Genomic DNA, 21,965 nt, shown 5'->3' with positions numbered 1-21,965 from the left:
TATTTCATAACAAATTACCCCCTAATTTCTTATGCAAATATAGCATTCAGGGGGGAATTCATAATTTCTCAAACCTCAGAGGGTATCTGTAATTTTGTCAAACCTAGAGGGGTGTATATGTAATTTGCCCTAAAATTTTTGATAGAACTTTTAGAAGCGTTAACATTTTTGTGATTTTAAAGTACCAACGGGTTCTGTGCCCCCTCGTCTCTGCGTCAAATAGTTACCCTCCATTCATTCACAAAACTACCGCCACCACCTTTCTTTGACCACCGCCACCGCCACCGCCACCCTCCTCCGCCGCCGCATGTAAACAACTCCAGAAAACGATACTTTTACTGGCCCAGATCTTCCAGCTCCCTTCCTTCCAAAAACAGCATCCCCTTATGCGGGACCCACATTTCCGATGAGGATATAAAAACCCCTCCCTCACATTTCAAGATCAATTCCAACCCTACGTTTTTACATAATACCTACATACATACTACATTTCTTTCTCTTCTCTATACACACACACATCTCTCTCTCTCTCTCTCTCTCTCTCTCACTCTCTATATATATATATATATATCAGCAAGAGCCTTACACCACTCTTTCTCTCTCCGCAGCCGTTTGCTTCTACAAAATTCCTTTTTTTTTTTTTCTTCTTCCAAAAGCGTTTTTTGCATTTCTTCGTTATTGGTTTCTGTATTGGGTTAATCTTTGAGACCCATTAGTTTATTGCACTTTTCTTCATCTGGGTGCATCAAATTCCGAATCTTTTGCCGGATTCTTTTCTGGGTTTTGTTTTGATTTGATTTCAATCGGTTTGTTTGATTTGTGATTTGGGGGAGTGAGTGGGATTCGCATTGTTTTGGGGTTCTGTCAATGGGAGCTTTGGACGAGGGGCACTTCAATGTGGAGCTAGAAGAGAGCGGAGTCAATATTGAGCTGGGTTTTGAGGAAGAGCCAGAGACCGTGGCGGCTATTGAGGATGCTGTGAAATCCCTGTTGCAAGGTTTGGGTGAAGATATCAATCGTGAAGGTCTCCGAAGGACACCACTTCGCGTTGCCAAGGCCCTTCGAGAAGGAACCGGAGGTGTGATAACATTAGATTCCTCTATCTTGGATCTCATGGTTTTAATTTCTTGTTTTGTTTTGAAAAACTGTATCTTTTCACTGCCTCAGTTTTTTGATTGATGTATGTACTTTATCATGGTGCTTATTACTGAAACTTAAACAGTTAAGCTCTATGCAACCAGAGATGGTCCAAATCTTAACATGTAGTACTAAAAATATAATAATGATAAATTAAATTTGTCCATCCCATAGCCTAAAACATTAGACCTTGTAGGGTGGTGCATGTATTTTGTAGAAAATTATTTGGTGGTATTGGGACAAGTTTAGGCCAACTTTGATTTTTATTGGTTAAAAAGTAGGACTTAGGTTTTAAGAAACAACTTGATACTGGTAAATAATGTGGAGCATTTCTCCAAGATAACCAAATAACTTCTAGTATTTTGTAGACACTGTCATCAAATACATATGGTTTCAGCTTTTATGATTTTGGTGGACGTGTATGTGTGCTTGCTTTCTTCAATTACTGCAAGTGTGTGCTTGTATGCGGACTTACTACCTCTCCCATCTATAATGGGGGTGCCTTGTGCATTGGTATGATATGCCTTTGAAATAGTAATATTTTTGTTTAGAGTTTTCCAAATATGTCCCTTTTAGCAGAATGTGCTCCTTAGTTTTCTAGCCTCCCACACCTTTGTTCCCATTCTCTTTTGCCTCAAAATTAACTAATAGGTGGGCGGGAAATTTGTAGATAATTTTTTTTGGCATGGTTGGTTGAGGAGTTGATCATTTTGGAGAGAAGGAAGATATGTGTGGACCATTGGGCAGTTGAGTTTCTGTTTGTTGCTAAAAGTTAAGAATGTAGTTTGGATTGCTGTTTTTCGTAAGGAACAATAAAACTAATGGATGAATTTGTTGTGTCTAGATTTGCTTGTTATGTTTGGCAGGGTCATAATGTCACTACATAATGTTTTGTTGAGAACATAGTGATGTTGATATTGTTACAAATTGGGTTGGTCAATGAAGGCTTGGTGTTAAAGCATTAGCATCACAAGGAAGTTCTCATGGTGGTTATCTAAGAAGTACAAACACTTATAAAATGGTGGTGTAACCGTGTTGTGTTCATATCGGATACCGACACTCTTTGAACATTTCTCGACACGTGTTTGACACTCATCTAAACGTATTTTATTTTCTTACAAAAATTTTAGACTCAGACACTCTTCGGCCAATTGGAAGACACACGTATTCATTTCTTAAACATACATGTGCATTGCTTAAACACACACAAAGCTAACTACAAGTTTGAACAAAATAACTTAGTACAATGATAAAAGAAAAATAATGTCAATTTGTAGAAATTAGTATTATATTGTATTTATTTATTGTCTTAAAGTGATAATATTCTTATATATAACATATAATAAATATATAAAATTATATATTATGTGCGTGCCCCCATGTGTCATGTATTGTATTTTTTGAAAATTACCGTGTCGATGTGTCTGTGTCGTATTGTGCCATGTCACGTGTACATGTCCGTGCGTCTTAGGTGGTTATTATCATCTAATTATCGTGTTTTTTTAATCAATAATGTTTTTGGTGGGTTTGTTTTTCCCCATAAAATTGTTCTGTAACCAAGTTGCAGATATGAAATTATGAATAGACTTGTTTAATTCGTCAATTAAATAATGATAAAAGTCTAGATAGTAAAATTTATCCACAAAATTTCAGCTCTAGGGGAAGATTCTAGTGCTGAATATGTGTGAGTGTGCGATCTTATATGTTATGTGGGAATACCCTAGGAGAGGCTGGTTGGTGGAGAAGGATAGTAAGTAGAGGAGAGAGGAAGGAAGAAGAAGAGAAGGAAAAAAAAATGCTTTCTCTTGTTTAGGTGTGGGTGCAAGAGAGGACATAACATTTCTCTTTTTTTCGACCTTGTCCAACCAAAAGATGGTCCACTCACTTGATGGTCCAAAATCTGCAATGGATCCAATCTGATTCGTGTGATCTGTATGCTTGTTGCTATATTCTATAATTCTGCTTATTCACATTACTCACTTATAAGCATACTAGTTCATGTTATGTGACAGGGAACATAGGAACATATGTGGGTGTATAACAAAAGAATGAATTATAAAAATAAAATAAAATAAAATAAAAAGACAACTATTGCTACTTCTATGATCCAAGTAACCCAAAAAATTTCTGAAATTTTGATTATTAATTTAATAATCAACTTCTGTGCTAATATTCTTTCAAGCAGTATTTGGGATTCATCTCATATACAATCAGCTTACTGAACTTTTTTTTTTTTTCTCCTTATAGGGGAGTCTTTTGTTTGTGACAAATTCTCCGAGTTCTCATTTTACATATGTTTCTATTAAGTTCTTGGTGTTTGGTGCAGTATGTTGGCAGAAAGTGACAATTTCACATTATTCAATATTTGATAGAACACGACTGTTCTTGGTTTCTCTAGGACATCTTAGATACCATGTATCATTCTTTTTGGTTTTCCATAATATTTAAGTCAGTATCATTTTTTCTTTATGTTTATTTGACTGAGAACACCCAGTTGTTAAGCCAAATATGCACGTCCAAAGTGCCTCAGAATGGGAAAATTGGATTATTGATATTTCAAATATATAATACATTCTTTCAAGATTTGATTATATGACAGTAGATTGTTTTTCTGATATGCCTGCAATCAAACTAACAAATATTTCTTTTAAATCCTCACTGTACATTTAATTTTTTGCAGAATGATCAAATACCTTTTTCTCATACTATCTGATATTGTATTAGGCTCAATCCTGTTTTCTTAAGATGCGTGGAACAGAGTAATTTCTGTTTGTTTCAAGTACTATTTAAATTATTGATGTTCAGGCTTTAATGCATCATTCAAGTAAGTGGCTAGATATAATACCTATGGTTGCTAGAATCTTACAATTCACGATTTGGTTTTATATGATTCAATACGAGTTTTAACCAAAACAATTCGATTTATGCTATTGAATTGAATCTTAAATTGAGAGAATCTTATGATTCAATTGCGATTCAGTAACGATTCATTCCAATTCACTACGATTTGTTATGAGTCGCTACGATTCAGTTTTGTTTGTACAATGCATGAAACGTCATCATTTTAGCAAAAAAAAAATGACATCAATTAATTATATTGATATATGTGGTTTTGTATGTAAATAAATAAATAGAATTTAGCTATATTGATATTTATTTTATTTTAAATACTATGTGTATATTTTTATATGTATATACATATATAAAATTATATTTTATGCTAAATAAAGTGAATTTTACGATTCAAGATTGGTACTATTCAACGATTCACTATTTTATCAAAACTATCCCTAATTTGATTTACAATTTGACAACAATGATAATGCCATTTACGCTTGTCTCTGTTATTATTGACTTGGAGTTGGAGGTATGTGTTACGTTTTTAGTGATTGACAATCCTTTTCCTACTTTTTTTTCTCAGGTTACCGACAAAAGGTGAAAGATATTGTCCAAGGCGCATTATTCCCTGAAGTAGGATTGGAAAGCGGAATTGGTCATGCTGGAGGAGTGGGTGGGCTTGTGATTGTTCGAGATCTTGATCTCTTCTCATACTGTGAGTCTTGCTTGCTTCCATTCCAGGTCAAGTGTCATGTTGGGTATGTCCCATCTGGGCAGCGTGTTGTAGGCCTAAGTAAGCTCTCTCGAGTGGCTGACATATTTGCCAAACGACTACAAGACCCACAGCGCCTAGCAGATGAAGTGTGCTCAGCTTTGCAGCATGGAATCAAGCCAACAGGTGTTGCTGTCATTCTACAATGCTTGCATGTTCATTTCCCAAATTTCGAATCAGTGTCTCTTGAATCATCAAATCACCATGGATGGGTAAAAGTGCTGGTTACTTCAGGTTCAGGAGTTTTTGAAAATGAGAATTCTGATATTTGGGGTGATTTTCTGAGTCTTCTAAAATTCAGAGGCATTAATGTCGAGAAAGCGCATCCCAGAGATTCTTCCGCAAAATGTTGGTGCCCGTCTCAAGCTACCTCAAAAACAGGACCAGCCAATTCAGGAATGGTTGCTGCAGTAGCTGCAATTCTTCGGTCTTTGGGTGAAGACCCATTAAGGAAGGAGCTTTTAGGAACTCCTACTCGCTTCGTAAAGTGGCTGATGAATTTTAAAAATTCTAATTTGGAGATGAAACTGAATGGGCTTGTTCTTGGTCGAATTGATACTCTTAAATCCATTGGTGAACACATCAATTCTGAGCTAAACTTGTCATTCTGGTCCCAGTGTGAACATCATCTACTTCCGTTTCACGGTGTTGTGCATATAGGATACATCTGTAGTGAAGGAGTCAATCCAATTCGAAAGCCTCTCTTACAGTCAATAGTGCATTTCCACGGTTTCAAGCTCCAAGTACAGGAAAGGCTCACAAGGCAAATAGCCGAGACGGTTTCATCACTACTTGGTGGAGATGTAATGGTGGTGGTAGAGGCTAACCATACTTGTATGATCTCTAGAGGGATTGAGAAGTTTGGAAGTAGTACTGCCACAGTTGCTGTCTTGGGTCGCTTTTCAACTGACCCTGCCGCGAGGGCAAAATTTTTGCAGAGCATTCCAAACTCTACTACTTCTGGAGGATGATGAACTCTAATCCAAGGACCGCTTATGTATTATTTTTTCTCTGGTAAATTTGCCAGTCTTTTTCAATTCCTTTCTTCATCTCTTTGGCCATCTGTTGTGGCTGGCTGAGACAATTCGGAAGATCTCACTGTGACTTTAAGAAATGTGGGTCTTGCTCAAAGTTTTTCTTGGTGGCAAAAGTGTTCCAATTGAGTCAGAAAAGGTATGATAGTTGGAATCCAGATCCTCGGCCGCCCTACCCGGCAGCCCCCCAAAACGACGTCGTTTTGGGGGGTTTTTTGTTTTTGTTTTTTTTTTTCTTCTTTTCTTCTTCTTCGTTCTTGATTTCTCTCTCTTCTTCGCAGAACCGGAGGGGAGGGGAGGGGAGGGGAGGGGAGGGGAGGTCGTCGAGCTCGCCAGCCGGATTCGCCGAAGACTCGCCGTCGCAGGTCGTCGAGCTCGCCGTCGCAGGTCCGATCGTCGCCCTACCGCCGTCGCCTCCGCCTCCTCCTCCTCCTTCCCCACTGGTTATGGCCCCCTCCTTCCCTTCCTCCTCCTTCTCCTCCCTCCTCCCTCCTCCTTCCTCCCCCGTCCTCTCCTTCCTCCCTCTCTTCCTCTGTGGTTTTTTTTTTTTTTTAAATTCGCCCCCAAAACGACGTCGTTTTGGGGGCTGTCGGGTAGGGCTGCCGGGTAGGGCGGCCAAGAATCCGGAATCATGATAGTTGAGGGGTTTTCATTTTATTTATTATTTATTTATTTTCCATCCTCTACTTTAATGTCTGTAGCATAAAGGTCTTCTTTGCCAACATAATTGGCAGTGATGATATATATATATATATATTTGACACTGACACTATTGAAGTTTCTCATATGTTGTGCCTTACTGCTAGAAATTTATTACACGGATCAATTTTATTATCCTTTTCTAAGTTGTCAATTTTTTCTTAATTGTCCATGATGGCTTCACAGTCCATATTTAAATCAGGAATAGTTGCCATTTTCAATGCATGTTTTGTACTAATCGTTTTGACCTCTGTATTAGAGTAGAGTTTCTGCAGAGGTATGCATATCAATTAATGAATTCATACATTGTTCTTAGATGCAAGTAATATATACAAAATGTCTTTGATATCAGTTGGACATCAACTGAACAATAAAAATCAAAAGGATGAAAAGACAATTGCTGTTGTGTAAATGTACCTCAGCACCTCAGCAGAATAAGCGCGGAGTATGGGTAGAAAACGTTTCCGACAAGTCATTGAATAAAAGAGTGAGAACTGGAAGAGAAACACAAAAGCTGGATGCTAGGGGAAACTCTTCAGGCCAAATATTCCAATGGCGATAATTTGCATCAATATCAGGGAAAATATTGTTGAACTATGTACTACTGGCCAAAACGTTCCACCAGTCTCAAACTTGGGTGCATAAACATTCAATATGTTTTTGACATTACATCCACAAGTTATAAAAATAAAAATTTATGAAGTCCAACGTTGCAATTCAATGATCATATTAACGTATACATCAGCAAATGTTCTAAAAAAAGCCTTCACGGTAGATAATGTACCCTAGGCAGAAGTAAACCAAGATAAATGGAAGAATTAGGGGTGCAAGGATGAAGTATGTTACACCAAGAAGTCCAAAAAAGGCAATTCTGGGAATTTCACTGTGGTAAGGAATTGAAGGCACCTCAAAATCATCATTAGTTTTCCTGAAAATCTTATTTTTATAGCATTGCAGATGAGGGGAAATAGTAGAACAACATCTGTAGATGCACCGGTCCAACCAGATGTCACAGCATATGCAATGAAGAAGGAAGCCTGCAACGAAAATAACATTAGCATCATATCCTCGGAAGTACACCATGAAATCCAGGAAATGGTTTGAAAAGAGTTGGGATTTGAAGCCAAAGGACTAGTATATATATATAGTAGTAAAAAATGATAACTAAAATAGATAATAATATTGTAAAAGAAAATAGTATACAAATTAACAACCTTTGGTGTTGGATAAAATTGAAAACTAAAAACTAAAAGTTGAAAGTTGAAAGCTGAGTATCATGTACTGAAAATTAAATGTTAAATTTTTTAAGTTGAAAGCTATTCGATAAAAATTAAGTGCTGAACTAAATAGATTGTTTGATATGTTCAAGATCAAATTTAAAATTTATTATTTTTAATTTGTGACTTCTAATTTTTTTTTTTTTATTTTAATGGTGGTAGCGGCACAAATGGCAATGGTAGTAGAAATACAAAGATTGTGGTTGTAGTGATGGTGGAGGGGTAAAATGGGGTGGTGGTGATAGTGATTGTAGTGGTGGAATGATGGTGGTGAGTGTGGCAACGGTGATAATGTGTATAACGGTGAAAGGTATAGTCATAATGGTGGTGAAGAAGTGGTAGCAATGACAATGGCGACTGTGGTGGAATGAAGATAGTAGTGAAATAATAGTAGTAGGGGTAATCACGGACCTGACTGATTCTCTACAACTGACCGACTCAATCCAATTCACCAACTTTTAAACAGTTTCAATAATATGGGCGAACGAATGTAGATGAAAAATTTTCAAATCCTCTTATGATCGGACGGATGGTGAATGAGAGACTACCCACTCAACCCAATCCGCCAGCCCCTTTGTATGTTAAAAGAATGACATTTTATTTAGAAATATGAAAGTTTGGCTTTTAAAAAATGAAGAATAAAAAATTTTGGACTCCGATAAGGCCAAAAATAGTAAAATTTTACTCAAATATTTCAAAAAAAAAAAGAAGCATAAAGCAATAAAGCTCAAATTGCCAGATCAATCCACATTCACCTACCAACTCGTACAACCCACTCAATCTGCATTCGTTAACTAGACGGACGGATGCAATTAATTTTTGCTGATCCGCCTAAGTTTAAACGAATGGCGGATGAAAGGTCACCGAACCTAATGGTAGAAGTTATGGTGATGACAATGATAGAGATTGCGGTAGTAATAGTGGAACCTATTCAACAATGACAATGATGATAGCAGTTGTGGTAGTAATAGTGGTGGTGGTGTGGAGTAGTGGTAACAATAGATGAAGTGGTACCGTGATGGTTGTGGTGGTGGCAATGGTGGATGCAGTTGTGGCAATGGTAAGAGTGGCAACAATGGTGGTGGTGGAAAGGTAGTGGTAGTAGCAGTAGCAGTAGCTATAGTGGTAGCGTGACAACAGCAATGGTAGCAGTAGTGATGGTGGTGGTAGCAATAGTTATACTAGTGGCGTGGTGATGGTAGCGGTAGTGGTAGTGGTGGTGGTGGTAAGATTATAACAATGTATATCAACAAATATACATAAGTATTTATAATTCAGTCAAAATTAAGTAGGTTTCATATCACTTAGGGTCTGTTTGGTAACGATTTTGTTTTCAGTTTTCAGTTTATATTTACAAAATTTAAAAAACTGTCACAAAAACATGTTTGATAATTTTTTTAATTTATAAATGGTTGTCTCAGATTATAAATTTGAGGAAAAAACGTAAACTCAAAAAATGAGTTTATGTTTTCAATTTTCAATTATTTTTTTCAAATAATTTTTTTTCAATTATTTTTTTCAAATAATTTTTTTTTTCAATTATTTTTTTTCAAATAATTTTTTTAATTAATTTTTTTCAATTATTTTTTTTAATTAATATTTTTTCAATTATAATGTGTGTGATCTCATTGTCATAAATAATAAAAATAAATATAAATATAAATATTTTAGGCCTGAACAAACATATGTTTTAGTTTATGTTTTTAATTTTTTTTAAAAATTTTATTTATGTTTTTCTAAAAATAAACAAAAACCAGTTTATAAAATTTTTGTAAACATAAACAAAAAGCGTAAACGTTACCAAACACTACCTAAATTTTTTTTTTAATTTTAAAATATATTTAATAGTCACTTAAATTATTAAATGATATCCATTATGCTTATCAAACGTGCTTAATTAATTTTCACTTAATACATTTAGTTTTAAGTGTTAAATTTGATTATCAAACACCTCCTATAAAATAAATACTTTTAGAATACTTTTATTAGCTAAACAATAACAGAAAACACAGAAATTACATACTTAGAGAACACAGAGATTAATTAAAACTAGTTTTAGCACTATGAGCTTTAAGACACATGTGGCACTAGTGGGTGTGACAATATTATTTTTAAAATTACAAACCAAAATGGTGGATGTTTTAGATTGAAATCATATGGTGAAGCAAAGTTGCACATTATTTGGGTACAAAAGTGATGTACAATATATAAACATAAGAACACTCTACTCTCAAAAACTAGTTTTTAGGGACATGGCAGAGCTAGGAGTTCCAATTGCTCGAGTACAAAAGTAATATATAAGTAGAAAGGACCACATAATTTCACATTATTCTGATATAAAATTATTTTTTGGGTGTGAATTTTATTAAATTTTCAGGACTTCATTGATAAAACCCATATATACCTTGTTACACATTTTTCTATGCTTAACATGACCAACTAATTATCAAGCATTTGTCTTGCTTCAATAATATAAACAGCTTATTCTGGTCATTCCCCCAAAGATAAAAGGTGGCCCTATGAACCAACAATCCTTGTCATTATTCATAGCATCTCCAACATAACAAATAAATAAATAAATAAATAAATAAATAAATCACGCACATCAACAATTTACATGCACAGAAAACTGCAGCTGACTACAATTATGATCAAACCTACAAGATGAGCAAGACATTAAAAAACTACATTTACAAACATCAAGTGAAAACAATATGAAGCACACAATGCAGAGCCACACATCATCAAACACCTTAATGCAGTATCTATCTGTATACCATGGTTCACATACACACCCTCTTCTTTTAAACAAAAACACAACTTTTTTCCAGAACTTTTTTTCCTATCACTTTTTCACGACATTCAATTTTAAGGCTCCACGAGGATCTTCCCAGTAGCATGACCGTCAATGCTCTTGGCCCAGGCATCTTCAGCCTTATTCAGAGGATATTTTGAGTCGATCGCCGTCTTAATCTTCCCTTCCTTCACCAACTTAACAAGATAGTCAAGGTTCTCACCTTTTTTTGAAACTACAAGCAATGGCTCCATTTGCTTCTTAGAGAATGTGAGTTTCTTCAAGGCAAAAGTCTTCATGGCACTAGCACTAGGAATCAAAACTATTACCTTCCCCTTTGCATTCAAATTTGGCTCAAAAGTAGACCAAGAAATGCCTGAGGCACCATGAATGACAACATCATATTTCTGTCCAGATGGACTCCTCAGGGCCGCCCCATCGGGCGTTTTATAGTCAAGAACCTCGTCTGCCCCTAAGCTCTTCACGAAATCCATGTTGCGGGCCCCACAAGTAGCCGTCACGTGAGTGTTTCCAAGCTTTGCTAGTTGAACTGCATAGTGACCCACACCGCCAGAGGCAGCCGTGACTAGGACATTTTTTTGCGGGCCCATTCCATCAAGCTTAATCCCTAGGCATTGGGTTAGGACATGGTGAGCTGTAAGGGCTGCAAGGGGTAGGCCTGCACCTTCAGCTGCTGATACCTCCGGTGGCCTCGGAACTGTCAGACTCTCCTTAGCTACTGCAAACTCAGCTAGTCCACCTCCAGTCTGTCATTCAATCCCATGTACATTCAAAAATAAATTGACCATATTAAACACCAAAAAATGAAATGAGGTGATCCTAGAGAAATTTGTGAACTTCAATATGTATATACTTATCTAGTAACTGAGGTAATACTAAAGTTGTATTTGGATAATAGATTTGGGAAGAGAGAGGAAGTGATGAAAGAAATGGATAAAAAATTTAGCTTATATTTATTTCAAAGCCTAAATTTTCCAGTTACAATATTAAATATAAAGTAGAAAGGTGAACACAGCATGACAATAATGAGACTTACACAATCGCTAAGCAAGGCTACAACTTTGTCACCGGCTTTAAAAGTCTCGACTCCAGATCCAACCTCAACTACTTCTCCTGCTACATCAGTACCTGTTCCAACCACAAGAAAAATTTCAGCCCGGAAAATAACCTGTGATTCATCTATAGTATACATTATTAAATACCCATGTGATTCATCTATAGTTTACATTATTAAATACCGAGGCATTATAAACACCTGATCTAAGAATCATACTGGTGATCAACAAAAACCCTCAAATCAGGGGAAAGGGAAGTTTTCGATTACATATGTCCAATTGAACAAAAAGTTATCTCAAATTTATGAGTTATTCACATGCGACATGGGTACTAAACGAAAGAGAACACACTTTCAGATTATTTATGAGCCTAGAATGTACACTGAAGTAAGACAGCAAAACTCGATTTAAACCATCTCCTTACTCAGGAACAATTATGTAAATTTTACTCAGAGATATCACAACATCAGATAATCAAACCCACATAAAAATTTCTACTATAGAAGTTGTCGTTCAGAATATATAAAAGCTTTCATGTCATAGGAGCTGTTTTGTATGAGATATTGCCTACTATTTTATGACTCACATTAAAAAATTCTACTGTATTGTGCCGACAAAGTTATTCGGTTTGTAATATTGGAAGGACAAAGAGCTTCAGATTCTATACAAAACAGAAAATCAGCTTTATAGTTGAGGCAGGATAGTTCAGCTAAAAGAAGAAACAAAAAAAGAAAAAGAAAAGATATGTAGCAACATAAAAGCTTGTAATAGAAAAGACAGTGAAAAGACAATTTAGGTATAGATTAAAGATTAACTAACCAGGTACATGAGGAAATTTCCATGGATAAAGAGGACGCAGCATGCCTTTCTGAATTTTCCAATCGATTGGATTTAAGCTTGCTGCTTCTATTTTTATCAAAACCTCTTTCTTTTTTGGAGCAGGAACAGGAACTTCAACGTGCTGAAAGATACATCAAACACAAATTTAGTCCTATTGATAAGGCTGAAAATTCATTAATTACAATGAAGCCTACTTTCCAACTTCGGGAAGCATATATATGACTAATAAATTATGGATCTATACTAAAATGCAACCAGATTTTAGTATCAAACTCTCAAAACTAAATTAAGAGTTCAACTTCATGCTTTCTTCTACTTTTTCTCTCCATAGAATTCAAAAACTAACACAGGAATCCAAAATTAACAAAAGCGGATTCTTTGTTTTCAAACTTCTAATAAAACATCTAGTGTGTTGCCGTGTGTGTTTACAAGTCTTCTTAAGGTCTCATGTTGAACTAGAAATTTAACAGTTCAAAATCAAGCAAACAGAATCAGATCAAGAAATATGTAAATACTAAAATAAAATAGGTGAAAGAAAGGCCATAGAGGAAAAACCAACAAACCACCATCAAGATCATCAGATTTTTCTTACCTAAATATAATCAGATTAAAAACACTAAATATAATCAAAATTTTCTCTTGCGGATCAACACATTAAATGCCACATTTGGGTGACCAAGGGATATGCCTCTACTTCCCCCACCCACCTTAACAGCATAATCTGCTCTAGAAACTCATTGGAGCCCTACAAGCCTAGCGTCCCCAACCACCCATAGGGAAAATTTCACGGTGGGACATAGCACCCTGGTTTTTAGGTTCTCCTTCCAGTTCTACTATGATTTTTAGCCTTTGTGTAAGGTTTAAATCTAAGTGGCAGTAGTTCAGTGCTACGATACCGCTGAAAATTTTTCCTCCGAATACAAATTCACGTGGTCTGCAACATTAGCAACTTAATCCAATGCAATTTTGTAATGGCCTAGACTCCACGGACCCAATTCATAGGGCAACATCCCTACAAATAGAAAGACCTCCCATTTTGCAGCAGAGTTTGTTCATTGGTGTGTAATTTCATTTTTAGCAGAAACCCCTTTCATATCCATTCTGAAGAATTATAACCATAAATTTAAAACAACGATAAATCTTCCAACTGTGCTCACACTAATTACACACACTAATAAAAATTTCAACCCCTTAATCAAAGAATACTCCTAGGATACAACAAAATTTACAGTCATTAAAGTTACTGAATCTAACAATTTCACAAAAAGAAAATACCAAAAATTTTCAAATCCTCTTATGGTCGGACGGATGGTGAATGAGAGACTACCCACTCAACCCGATCCGCCAGTCCCCTTTGTATGTTAAAAGAATGACATTTTATTTAGAAATATGAAAGTTTGGCTTTTAAAAAATGAAGAATAAAAAATTTTGGACTCCAATAAGGCCAAAAATAGTAAAATTTTACTCAAATATTTCAAAAAAAAAAAAAAAAAGAAGCATAAAGCAATAAAGCTCAAATTGCCAAATCAATCCACATTCACCTGCCAACTCGTACAACCCACTCAATCTGCATCCGTTAACTAGACGGACAGATGCAATTAATTTTTGCTGATCCGCCTAAGTTTAAACGAATGGTGGATGAAAGGTCACCGAACCTAATGGTAGAAATTATGGTGATGACAATGATAGAGATTGTGGTAGTAATAGTGGAATCTATTCAACAATGACAATGATGATAGCGGTTGTGATAGTAATAGTTGTGGTGGTGTAGAATAGTGGTAACAATAGATGAAGTGGTAACGTGATGGTTGTGGTGGTGGCAATGGTGGATGCAGTTGTGACAATGGCAAGAGTGGCAACGATGGTGGTGGTGGAAAGGTAGTGGTAGTAGCAGTAGCAGTAGCTATAGTGGTAGCGTGACAGCGGCAATGGTAGCAGTAGTGATGGTGGTGGTAGCAATAGTTGTACTAGTGGCGTGGTGATGGTAGCGGTAGCTGTAGTGGTGGTGCTGGTGGTGGTAAGACTATAACAATGTATATCAACAAATATACATAAATATTTATAATTCAGCCAAAATTAAGTAGGTTTCCTATCACTTAGGGTCTGTTTGGTAACCATTCCGTTTTCAGTTTTCAGTTTATATTTATAAAATTTAAAAAACTGTCATAAAAACATGTTTGATAATTTTTTTAATTTATAAATGGTTGTCTCAGATTATAAATTTGAGGAAAAAACGTAAACTCAAAAAATGAGTTTATGTTTTCAGTTTTCAATTTTCAATTTTTTTTCAAATAATTTTTTTTTTCAATTTTTTTTTCAAATAATTTTTTTTAATTAATTTTTTTCAATTATTTTTTTTAATTAATATTTTTTCAATTATAATGTGTGTGATCCCATTGTCATAAATAATAAAAATAAAAATAAATATAAATATTTTAGGCCTGAACAAACATATGTTTTAGTTTATGTTTTTAATTTTTTTAAAAAATTTAATTTATGTTTTTCTAAAAATAAACAAAAACAAGTTTATAAAATTTTTGTAAACATAAACAAAAAACATAAACGTTACCAAACACTACATAAATTTTTTTTTAATTTTAAAATATATTTAATAGTCACTTAAATTATTAAATGATATCCATTATGCTTATCAAACGTGCTTAATTAATTTTCACTTAATACATTTAGTTTTAAGTGTTAAATTAGATTATCAAACACCTCCTATAAAATAAATATTTTTAGAATACTTTTATTAGCTAAACAATAACAGAAAACACAGAAATTACATACTTAGCCTCCGTTTGGGAAGTGAGTTGACTTTTTGACTTTTTAGCTTTTTTGGCTATTCGAGCCTGGGCTCAAAAGCTTGGTTTGGGAAGGACTTTTTGATTTTTTGGCTTTTTTGACTTTTTTTGTGAGAGAAGAGTGTAATGATTATGAGTTGGATGTGATGTTTTGTCTGTTGTGGCTCAAATAGCCTATTTTGTCTTTTGTGACTCAAAGAGGTAAAAGAGCCCAAATGAGCTCTTTCCAAACGACACCCTAGAGAACACAACATCTCCAATGCACTAGGCATATAATACTTGTTAGTTAAAATGCCTAGTGTGATTCACTTTTTTCAATTCCAATGCACTAGGCATATGATTAGGCATTTTGGCTCAACTCATATTCACTAGCTACATGTAGCTAGCCTTCAACGCTAGGCAAAATGTATTCAATCATTAGGATCATTTCCCTCCATCTTTGTTGTTGACGTGGCATTCTATAAAATTAATAGTGTTTGGATAAATAGCTAAAATAAAGAGCATGGTTGGAGTAAAAACATAAAACAGTTGATAGGCAAAATAAAATATATACTTTATAGTAATATTTAGATTGGTAAAATACCTACTACCGTTGGAGATGCTCAACTAAAACTAGTTCTAGCCCTATGAGCTTTAAGACACATGTGGCACTAGTGGGTGTGACAATATTATTTTTTAAATTACAAACCAAAATGGTGGATGTTTTAGATTGAAATCATATGGTGAAGCAAAGTTGCACATTATTTGGGTACAAAAGTGACGTAGAATATATAAACATAAGAATACTCTACTCTCAAAAACTAGTTTTTAGGGACATGGGCAGAGCTAGGAGTTCCAATTGCTCGAGTACGAAAGTAATATATAAGTAGAAAGGACCACATAATGTCACATTATTCTGATATAAAATTATTTTTGTACATCATTATCCATCTCGTAATGGGTGTGACTCCATTGATACACACCAATAAATACCCTTTTTTTTTTTTTTGAACGGACACCCATATATACCTTACACATTTTCCTATGCTTAACATGACCAACTAACTATCAAGCATTTGTCTTGCTTCAATAATATAAACAGCTCATTCTGGTCATTCCCCCAAAGATAAAAGATGGCCCTATGAACCAACAATCCTTGTCATTATTCATAGCATCTCCAACATAACAAATAAATAAATAAATAAATCACGCACATCAATAATTTACATGCACAGAAAACTGCAGCTGACTACAATTATGATCAAACCTACAAGATGAGCAAGACATTAAAAAACTACATTTACAAACATCAAGTGAAAACAATATGAAGCACACAATGCAGAGCCACACATCATCAAATACCTTAATGCAGTATCTATCTGCATACCATGGTTCACATACACGCCCTCTTCTTTTAAACAAATAAACAATAGCCGAATAATTAAGTTCACGATATGATATGGGACACAACTTTTTTCCAGGAACTTTTTTCCTATCACTTTTTCACGACATTCAATTTTAAGGCTCCACGAGGATCTTCCCAGTAGCATGACCATCAATGCTCTTGGCCCAGGCATCTTCAGCCTTATTCAGAGGATATTGTGAGTCGATCGCCGTCTTAATCTTCCCTTCCTTCACCAACTTAACAAGATAGTCAAGGTTCTCACCTTTTTTTGGAACTACAAGCAATGGCTCCATTTGCTTCTTAGAGAATGTGAGTTTCTTCAAGGCAAAAGTCTTCATGGCACTAGCACTAGGAATCAAAACTATTACCTTCCCCTTTGCATTCAAATTTGGCTCAAAAGTAGACCAAGAAATGCCTGAGGCACCATGAATGACAACATCATATTTCTGTCCAGATGGACTCCTCAGGGCCGCCCCATCGGGCGTTTTATAGTCAAGAACCTCGTCTGCCCCTAAGCTCTTCACGAAATCCATGTTGCGGGCCCCACAAGTAGCCGTCACGTGAGTGTTTCCAAGCTTTGCTAGTTGAACTGCATAGTGACCCACACCGCCAGAGGCAGCCGTGACTAGGACATTTTTTCGCGGGCCCATTCCATCAAGCTTAATCCCTAGGCATTGGGTTAGGACATGGTGAGCTGTAAGGGCTGCAAGGGGTAGGCCTGCACCTTCAGCTGCTGATACCTCCCGTGGCCTCGGAACTGTCAGACTCTCCTTAGCTACTGCAAACTCAGCTAGTCCACCTCCAGTCTGTCATTCAATCCCATGTACATTCAAAAATAAATTGACCATATTAAACACCAAAAAATGAAATGAGGTGAACCTAGAGAAATTTGTGAACTTCAACATGTATATACTTATCTAGTAACTGAGGTAATACTAAAGTTGTATTTGGATAATAGATTTGGGCAGAGAGAGGAAGTGATGAAAGAAATGGATAAAAAATTTAGCTTATATTTATTTCAAAGCCTAAATTTTCAAGTTACAATATTAAATATAAAGTAGAAAGGTGAACACAGCATGACAATAATGAGACTTACACAATCGCTAAGCAAGGCTACAACTTTGTCACCGGCTTTAAAATTCTCTACTCCAGATCCAACCTCAACTACTTCTCCTGCTACATCAGTACCTGTTCCAACCACAAGAAAAATTTCAGCCCGGAAAATAACCTGTGATTCATCTATAGTATACATTATTAAATACCCATGTGATTCATCTATAGTTGACATTATTAAACACCCAAACATGAGACTTGAGGCATTATAAACACCTGATCTAAGAATCATACTGGTGATCAACAAAAACCCTCAAATCAGGGGAAAGGGAAGTTTTCGATTACATATGTCCAATTGAACAAAAATTTATCTCAAATTTATGAGTTATTCACATGCGACATGGGTACTAAACGAAAGAGAGCACACTTTCAGATTATTTATGAGCCTAGAATTTACACTGAAGTAAGACAGCAAAACTCGATTTAAACCATCTCCTTACTCAGGAACAATTATGTAAATTTTACTCAGAGATATCACAACATCAGATAATCAAACCCACATAAAAATTTCTACTATAGAAGTTGTCGTTCAGAATATATAAAAGCTTTCTTGTCATAGGAGCTGTTTTGTATGAGATATTGCCTACTATTTTATGACTCACATTAAAAAATTCTACTGTATTGTGCCAACAAAGTTATTCGGTTTGTAATTGGAAAGACAGAGCTTCAGATTCTATACAAAACAGAAAATCAGTTTTATAGTTGAGGCAGGATAGTTCAGTTAAAAGAAGAAACAAAAAAAGAAAAAGAAAAGATATGTAGCAACATAAAAGCTTGTAATAGAAAAGACAGTGAAAAGACAATTTAGGTATAGATTAAAGATTAACTAACCAGGTACATGAGGAAATTTCCATGGATAAAGAGGACGCAGCATGCCTTTCTGAATTTTCCAATCGATTGGATTTAAGCTTGCTGCTTCTATTTTTATCAAAACCTCTTTCTTTTTTGGAGCAGGAACAGGAACTTCAACGTGCTGAAAGATACATTAAACACAAATTTAGTCCTATTGATAAGGCTGAAAATTCATTAATTACAATGAAGCCTACTTTCCAACTTCAGGAAGCATATATATGACTAATAAATTATGGATATTTACTAAAATGCAACCAGATTTTAGTATCAAACTCTCAAAACTAAATTAAGAGTTCAACTTCATGCTTTCTTCTACATTTTCTCTCCAAAGAATTCAAAAACTAACACAGGAATCCAAAATTAACAAAAGCGGATTCTTTGTTTTCAAACTTCTAATAAAACATCTAGTGTGTTGCCGTGTGTGTTTACAAGTCTTCTTAAGGTCTCATGTTGAACTAGAAATTTAACAGTTCAAAATCAAGCAAACAGAATCAGATCAAGAAATATGTAAATACTAAAATAAAATAGGTGAAAGAAAGGCCATAGAGGAAAAACCAACAAACCACCATCAAGATCATCAGATTTTTCTTACCTAAATATAATCAGATTAAAAACACTAAATATAATCAAAATTTTCTCTTGCGGATCAACACATTAAATGCCACATTTGGGTGACCAAGGGATATGCCTCTACTTCCCCCACCCACCTTAACAGCATAATCTGCTCTAGAAACTCATCGGAGCCCTACAAGCCTAGCGTCCCCAACCACCCATAGGGAAAATTTCACGGTGGGACATAGCACCCTGGTTTTTAGGTTCTCCTTCCAGTTCTACTATGATTTTTAGCCTTTGTGTAAGGTTTAAATCTAAGTGGCAGTAGTTCAGTGCTACGATACCGCTGAAAATTTTTCCTCCGAATACAAATTCACGTGGTCTGCAACATTAGCAACTTAATCCAATGCAATTTTGTAATGGCCTGGACTCCACGGACCCAATTCATAGGGCAACATCCCTACAAATAGAAAGACCTCCCATTTTGCAGCAGAGTTTGGTCATTGGTGTGTAATTTCATTTTTAGCAGAAACCCCTTTCATATCCATTCTGAAGAATTATAACCATAAATTTAAAACAACGATAAATCTTCCAACTGTGCTCACACTAATTACACACACTAATAAAAATTTCAACCCCTTAATCAAAGAATACTCCTAGGATACAACAAAATTTACAGTCATTAAAGTTACTGAATCTAACAATTTCACAAAAAGAAAATACCAAAAACTCTCAGAAGAAACCATTCAAAGATTTAGAAATGATAAAAGCCTAAGAGAAAGAAAGGTTGAGTTGCAAACATGTGAAATTACCTTCAAACCAGCAGTTCCTCCTCCATAAGAGTCATACTGAACTGCGTGCATGAGCTTCCTTGCCATATTCAGACACAAATGGAGATTCTGAAGATTTCACAGACGGAAAATATTAGTCAGTCCATATATTTATGTACATATACAATAAGACTATAGAGAGAGGGGAGAGCAAAGTTAAGAATCAAACCAGGGGCTTGTTAGACTGCTTGGATCACCAACACAAGAAGCTAGGAATAATGAATTAATGTAATGTTTTTATAGTGCAAGAATTATATTTTGTTGGTTGGATAAGTATGAGAATGAGAGGAAAAGAAGAAGAATAATAATTGAGGAGAGGGAAAAGATTTTTTAGAATATTAGTATTTGTTATGATGGGTACCTTCTTCATATCCAAAGTTCTCATACTATATATATATATATATATATTTATTTATTTATTTATATTCATGCTGTATTTGATGATGATTAGTTTATTATATATATAGTTTGATCGTTCAAAGTTGAAAACTTATCTGGATGATCTAGGATCCTATGAAAAAGTCATATATTGGGTAGTCTCGTTTCGCCAGCCAGCTGCTGATACCCTTCAAATCTCATAAGCTAAATCAATGATTAAAAAAATCGTTCTCTATAGTTTCTCTGAGACTAACCTCAAAATTGGTAATTACTGGATAATATGGTATATTAATATTCAAGAATTAATCCTGGAAAGGCTGATTATAATCTCATTTTGATTCTTCCATTTTTAATTGTAGCAGTTAATCTTTTTTATTTTAAGTCAATTTGAAATACCACTCTATAACAAGATTGATAGAAATTAAAAATACAGAAACAACATTGAGATTTTAATGAAAATGTAAAAATTAAAATTTTGATGAAAATATAAGGGTGCTAAATTGATAATGAAAATGTGACATCCAACATTTACACTTTAATTTAATTATTTTTATTTATGTTTATAGGACATTATTACTATTAAAAATAACAATACAAGGACTAGTGGTTCTTTCGTCTGGAAGTATTGCTGATACAGATAAACATAAAGAGTAACATTTCAAGGGGGTGCTTTGTGCTGTCGTTGTCTCCCGTATTATTTGATTGGAAGATTTGATAAAAGAAATAAAAAAGAAAAAGAAAAAGAAAAAGGCAATGCAAGTTCACTTTTTGTTTGGTTATAATAAAAGACATGAGAAAATATAGTGAAAGAAAAATGTAATTTTACTTTTTATATTTTAGATTCACTTAAACTCTTTCTTTCACAATTTTCCAAATCAACTAAACATGGGATTTGAATCATTTTAATTCTTTCTGTTTTCTTTCTCTTTCATTTTTATCATCAAATCTTCCAACCAAATACAACTTTACAATGTGTTTGGATGGAGAATTTGAAAAGGAAAAAAAATAGATAAAATGTAAATAAAATATATCTATTTTATTTAATTTTACACACTTTTTTTTTTTTTTTTTAAATCTCTCGACAAAACACAGCCTTACTAAAAAAAAATCATAAATGAGGGAAAAAGATCTAGAAACATTTAAATTAGTAGTACTGCTGTTTGGACGTGTTAAGAAATATCAAAGACGAAAGTCTGCTATTCTAGAAAACGCGGAGTCAAATACCCCAAATTTTAAAAATTCTGACTAACCAATTTAAATTAGGAAAAATATCAACAAAAACAAAAAAATGAAAAATAATCTCAAAATCATAAAAGTACAACACTTATTCGTAAAAATTAGTGTATTAACCACTTATACTTTCATGAATTTCAAATTATTTTCTCAATTTCTCACTTTTTTGATATTCTCTTTAAATTATCAAATGATATATATATATATATATATATATATGATATTTGTCAATTTTACTGATCAATTGTGGTTATCTAAACATGTAATCCATGGACAAACCACAGATACAACAATGAAGAACTCAATATTAGATCAAGAAGTACTAAACCTTCAGATATTGGAAATTACAATT

The 21,965-nt window shown here is 34.5% G+C and overlaps 3 protein-coding genes across 3 annotated transcripts; 1 reads left to right on the top strand and 2 right to left on the bottom strand.

Moving 5' to 3' along the window:
• The first annotated feature begins 170 nt into the window (after positions 1–170).
• LOC114268338 (GTP cyclohydrolase 1) lies at positions 171–5,878 on the top strand. The gene is made up of 2 exons (XM_028209497.2): positions 171–1,078; positions 4,559–5,878. Exons 1-2 carry the CDS (start codon positions 868–870, stop codon positions 5,716–5,718), a joined length of 1,371 nt encoding a protein of 456 aa, XP_028065298.2. The 5' UTR covers positions 171–867; the 3' UTR covers positions 5,719–5,878.
• Positions 5,879–10,375: 4,497 nt separating this feature from the next.
• On the bottom strand, positions 10,376–12,847 carry LOC145822639 (quinone-oxidoreductase homolog, chloroplastic-like). Its single transcript, XM_082920190.1, has 3 exons — positions 12,447–12,847; positions 11,609–11,700; positions 10,376–11,318 (listed from the first exon to the last, which is right to left on the bottom strand). The coding sequence occupies exons 1-3, from the start codon at positions 12,487–12,489 to the stop codon at positions 10,626–10,628; spliced, it is 828 nt and encodes a 275-aa protein (XP_082776316.1). The 5' UTR covers positions 12,490–12,847; the 3' UTR covers positions 10,376–10,625.
• Positions 12,848–16,481: 3,634 nt separating this feature from the next.
• On the bottom strand, positions 16,482–20,586 carry LOC114268329 (quinone-oxidoreductase homolog, chloroplastic). Its single transcript, XM_082920189.1, has 5 exons — positions 20,172–20,586; positions 19,985–20,071; positions 18,600–18,741; positions 17,752–17,843; positions 16,482–17,461 (listed from the first exon to the last, which is right to left on the bottom strand). Exons 2-5 carry the CDS (start codon positions 20,048–20,050, stop codon positions 16,769–16,771), a joined length of 993 nt encoding a protein of 330 aa, XP_082776315.1. The 5' UTR covers positions 20,051–20,071; positions 20,172–20,586; the 3' UTR covers positions 16,482–16,768.
• Between the last annotated feature and the right edge of the window lie 1,379 nt (positions 20,587–21,965).

Source organism: Camellia sinensis, chromosome 3 (assembly GCF_055761805.1).
Source record: "Camellia sinensis isolate YWXY chromosome 3, ASM5576180v1, whole genome shotgun sequence".
Classification (NCBI taxonomy): domain Eukaryota; kingdom Viridiplantae; phylum Streptophyta; class Magnoliopsida; order Ericales; family Theaceae; genus Camellia; species Camellia sinensis.
The sequence above is the reverse complement of the archived record's forward strand: the minus strand, read 5'-3'. Positions and strand labels throughout refer to the sequence as shown.

What these genes read in the sequence shown, in the direction of transcription:
- LOC114268329 (XM_082920189.1), bottom strand. Translation starts at nt 20,050, where the DNA reads ATGGCAAGGAAGCTCATGCACGCAGTTCAGTATGACTCTTATGGAGGA. An exon ending in GAGGAACTGCTGGTTTGAAG is followed by an intron (nt 18,742 to 19,984) that starts GTAATTTCACAT and finishes TGTATCTTTCAG; the next exon opens with CACGTTGAAGTTCCTGTTCC. An exon ending in TAGCCTTGCTTAGCGATTGT is followed by an intron (nt 17,462 to 17,751) that starts GTAAGTCTCATT and finishes ATTGAATGACAG; the next exon opens with ACTGGAGGTGGACTAGCTGA.
- LOC114268338 (XM_028209497.2), top strand. Translation starts at nt 868, where the DNA reads ATGGGAGCTTTGGACGAGGGGCACTTCAATGTGGAGCTAGAAGAGAGC. An exon ending in CCTTCGAGAAGGAACCGGAG is followed by an intron (nt 1,079 to 4,558) that starts GTGTGATAACAT and finishes TTTTTTTCTCAG; the next exon opens with GTTACCGACAAAAGGTGAAA.
- LOC145822639 (XM_082920190.1), bottom strand. Translation starts at nt 12,489, where the DNA reads ATGCTGCGTCCTCTTTATCCATGGAAATTTCCTCATGTACCTG. An exon ending in GAAATTTCCTCATGTACCTG is followed by an intron (nt 11,701 to 12,446) that starts GTTAGTTAATCT and finishes TGGTTGGAACAG; the next exon opens with GTACTGATGTAGCAGGAGAA. An exon ending in TAGCCTTGCTTAGCGATTGT is followed by an intron (nt 11,319 to 11,608) that starts GTAAGTCTCATT and finishes ATTGAATGACAG; the next exon opens with ACTGGAGGTGGACTAGCTGA.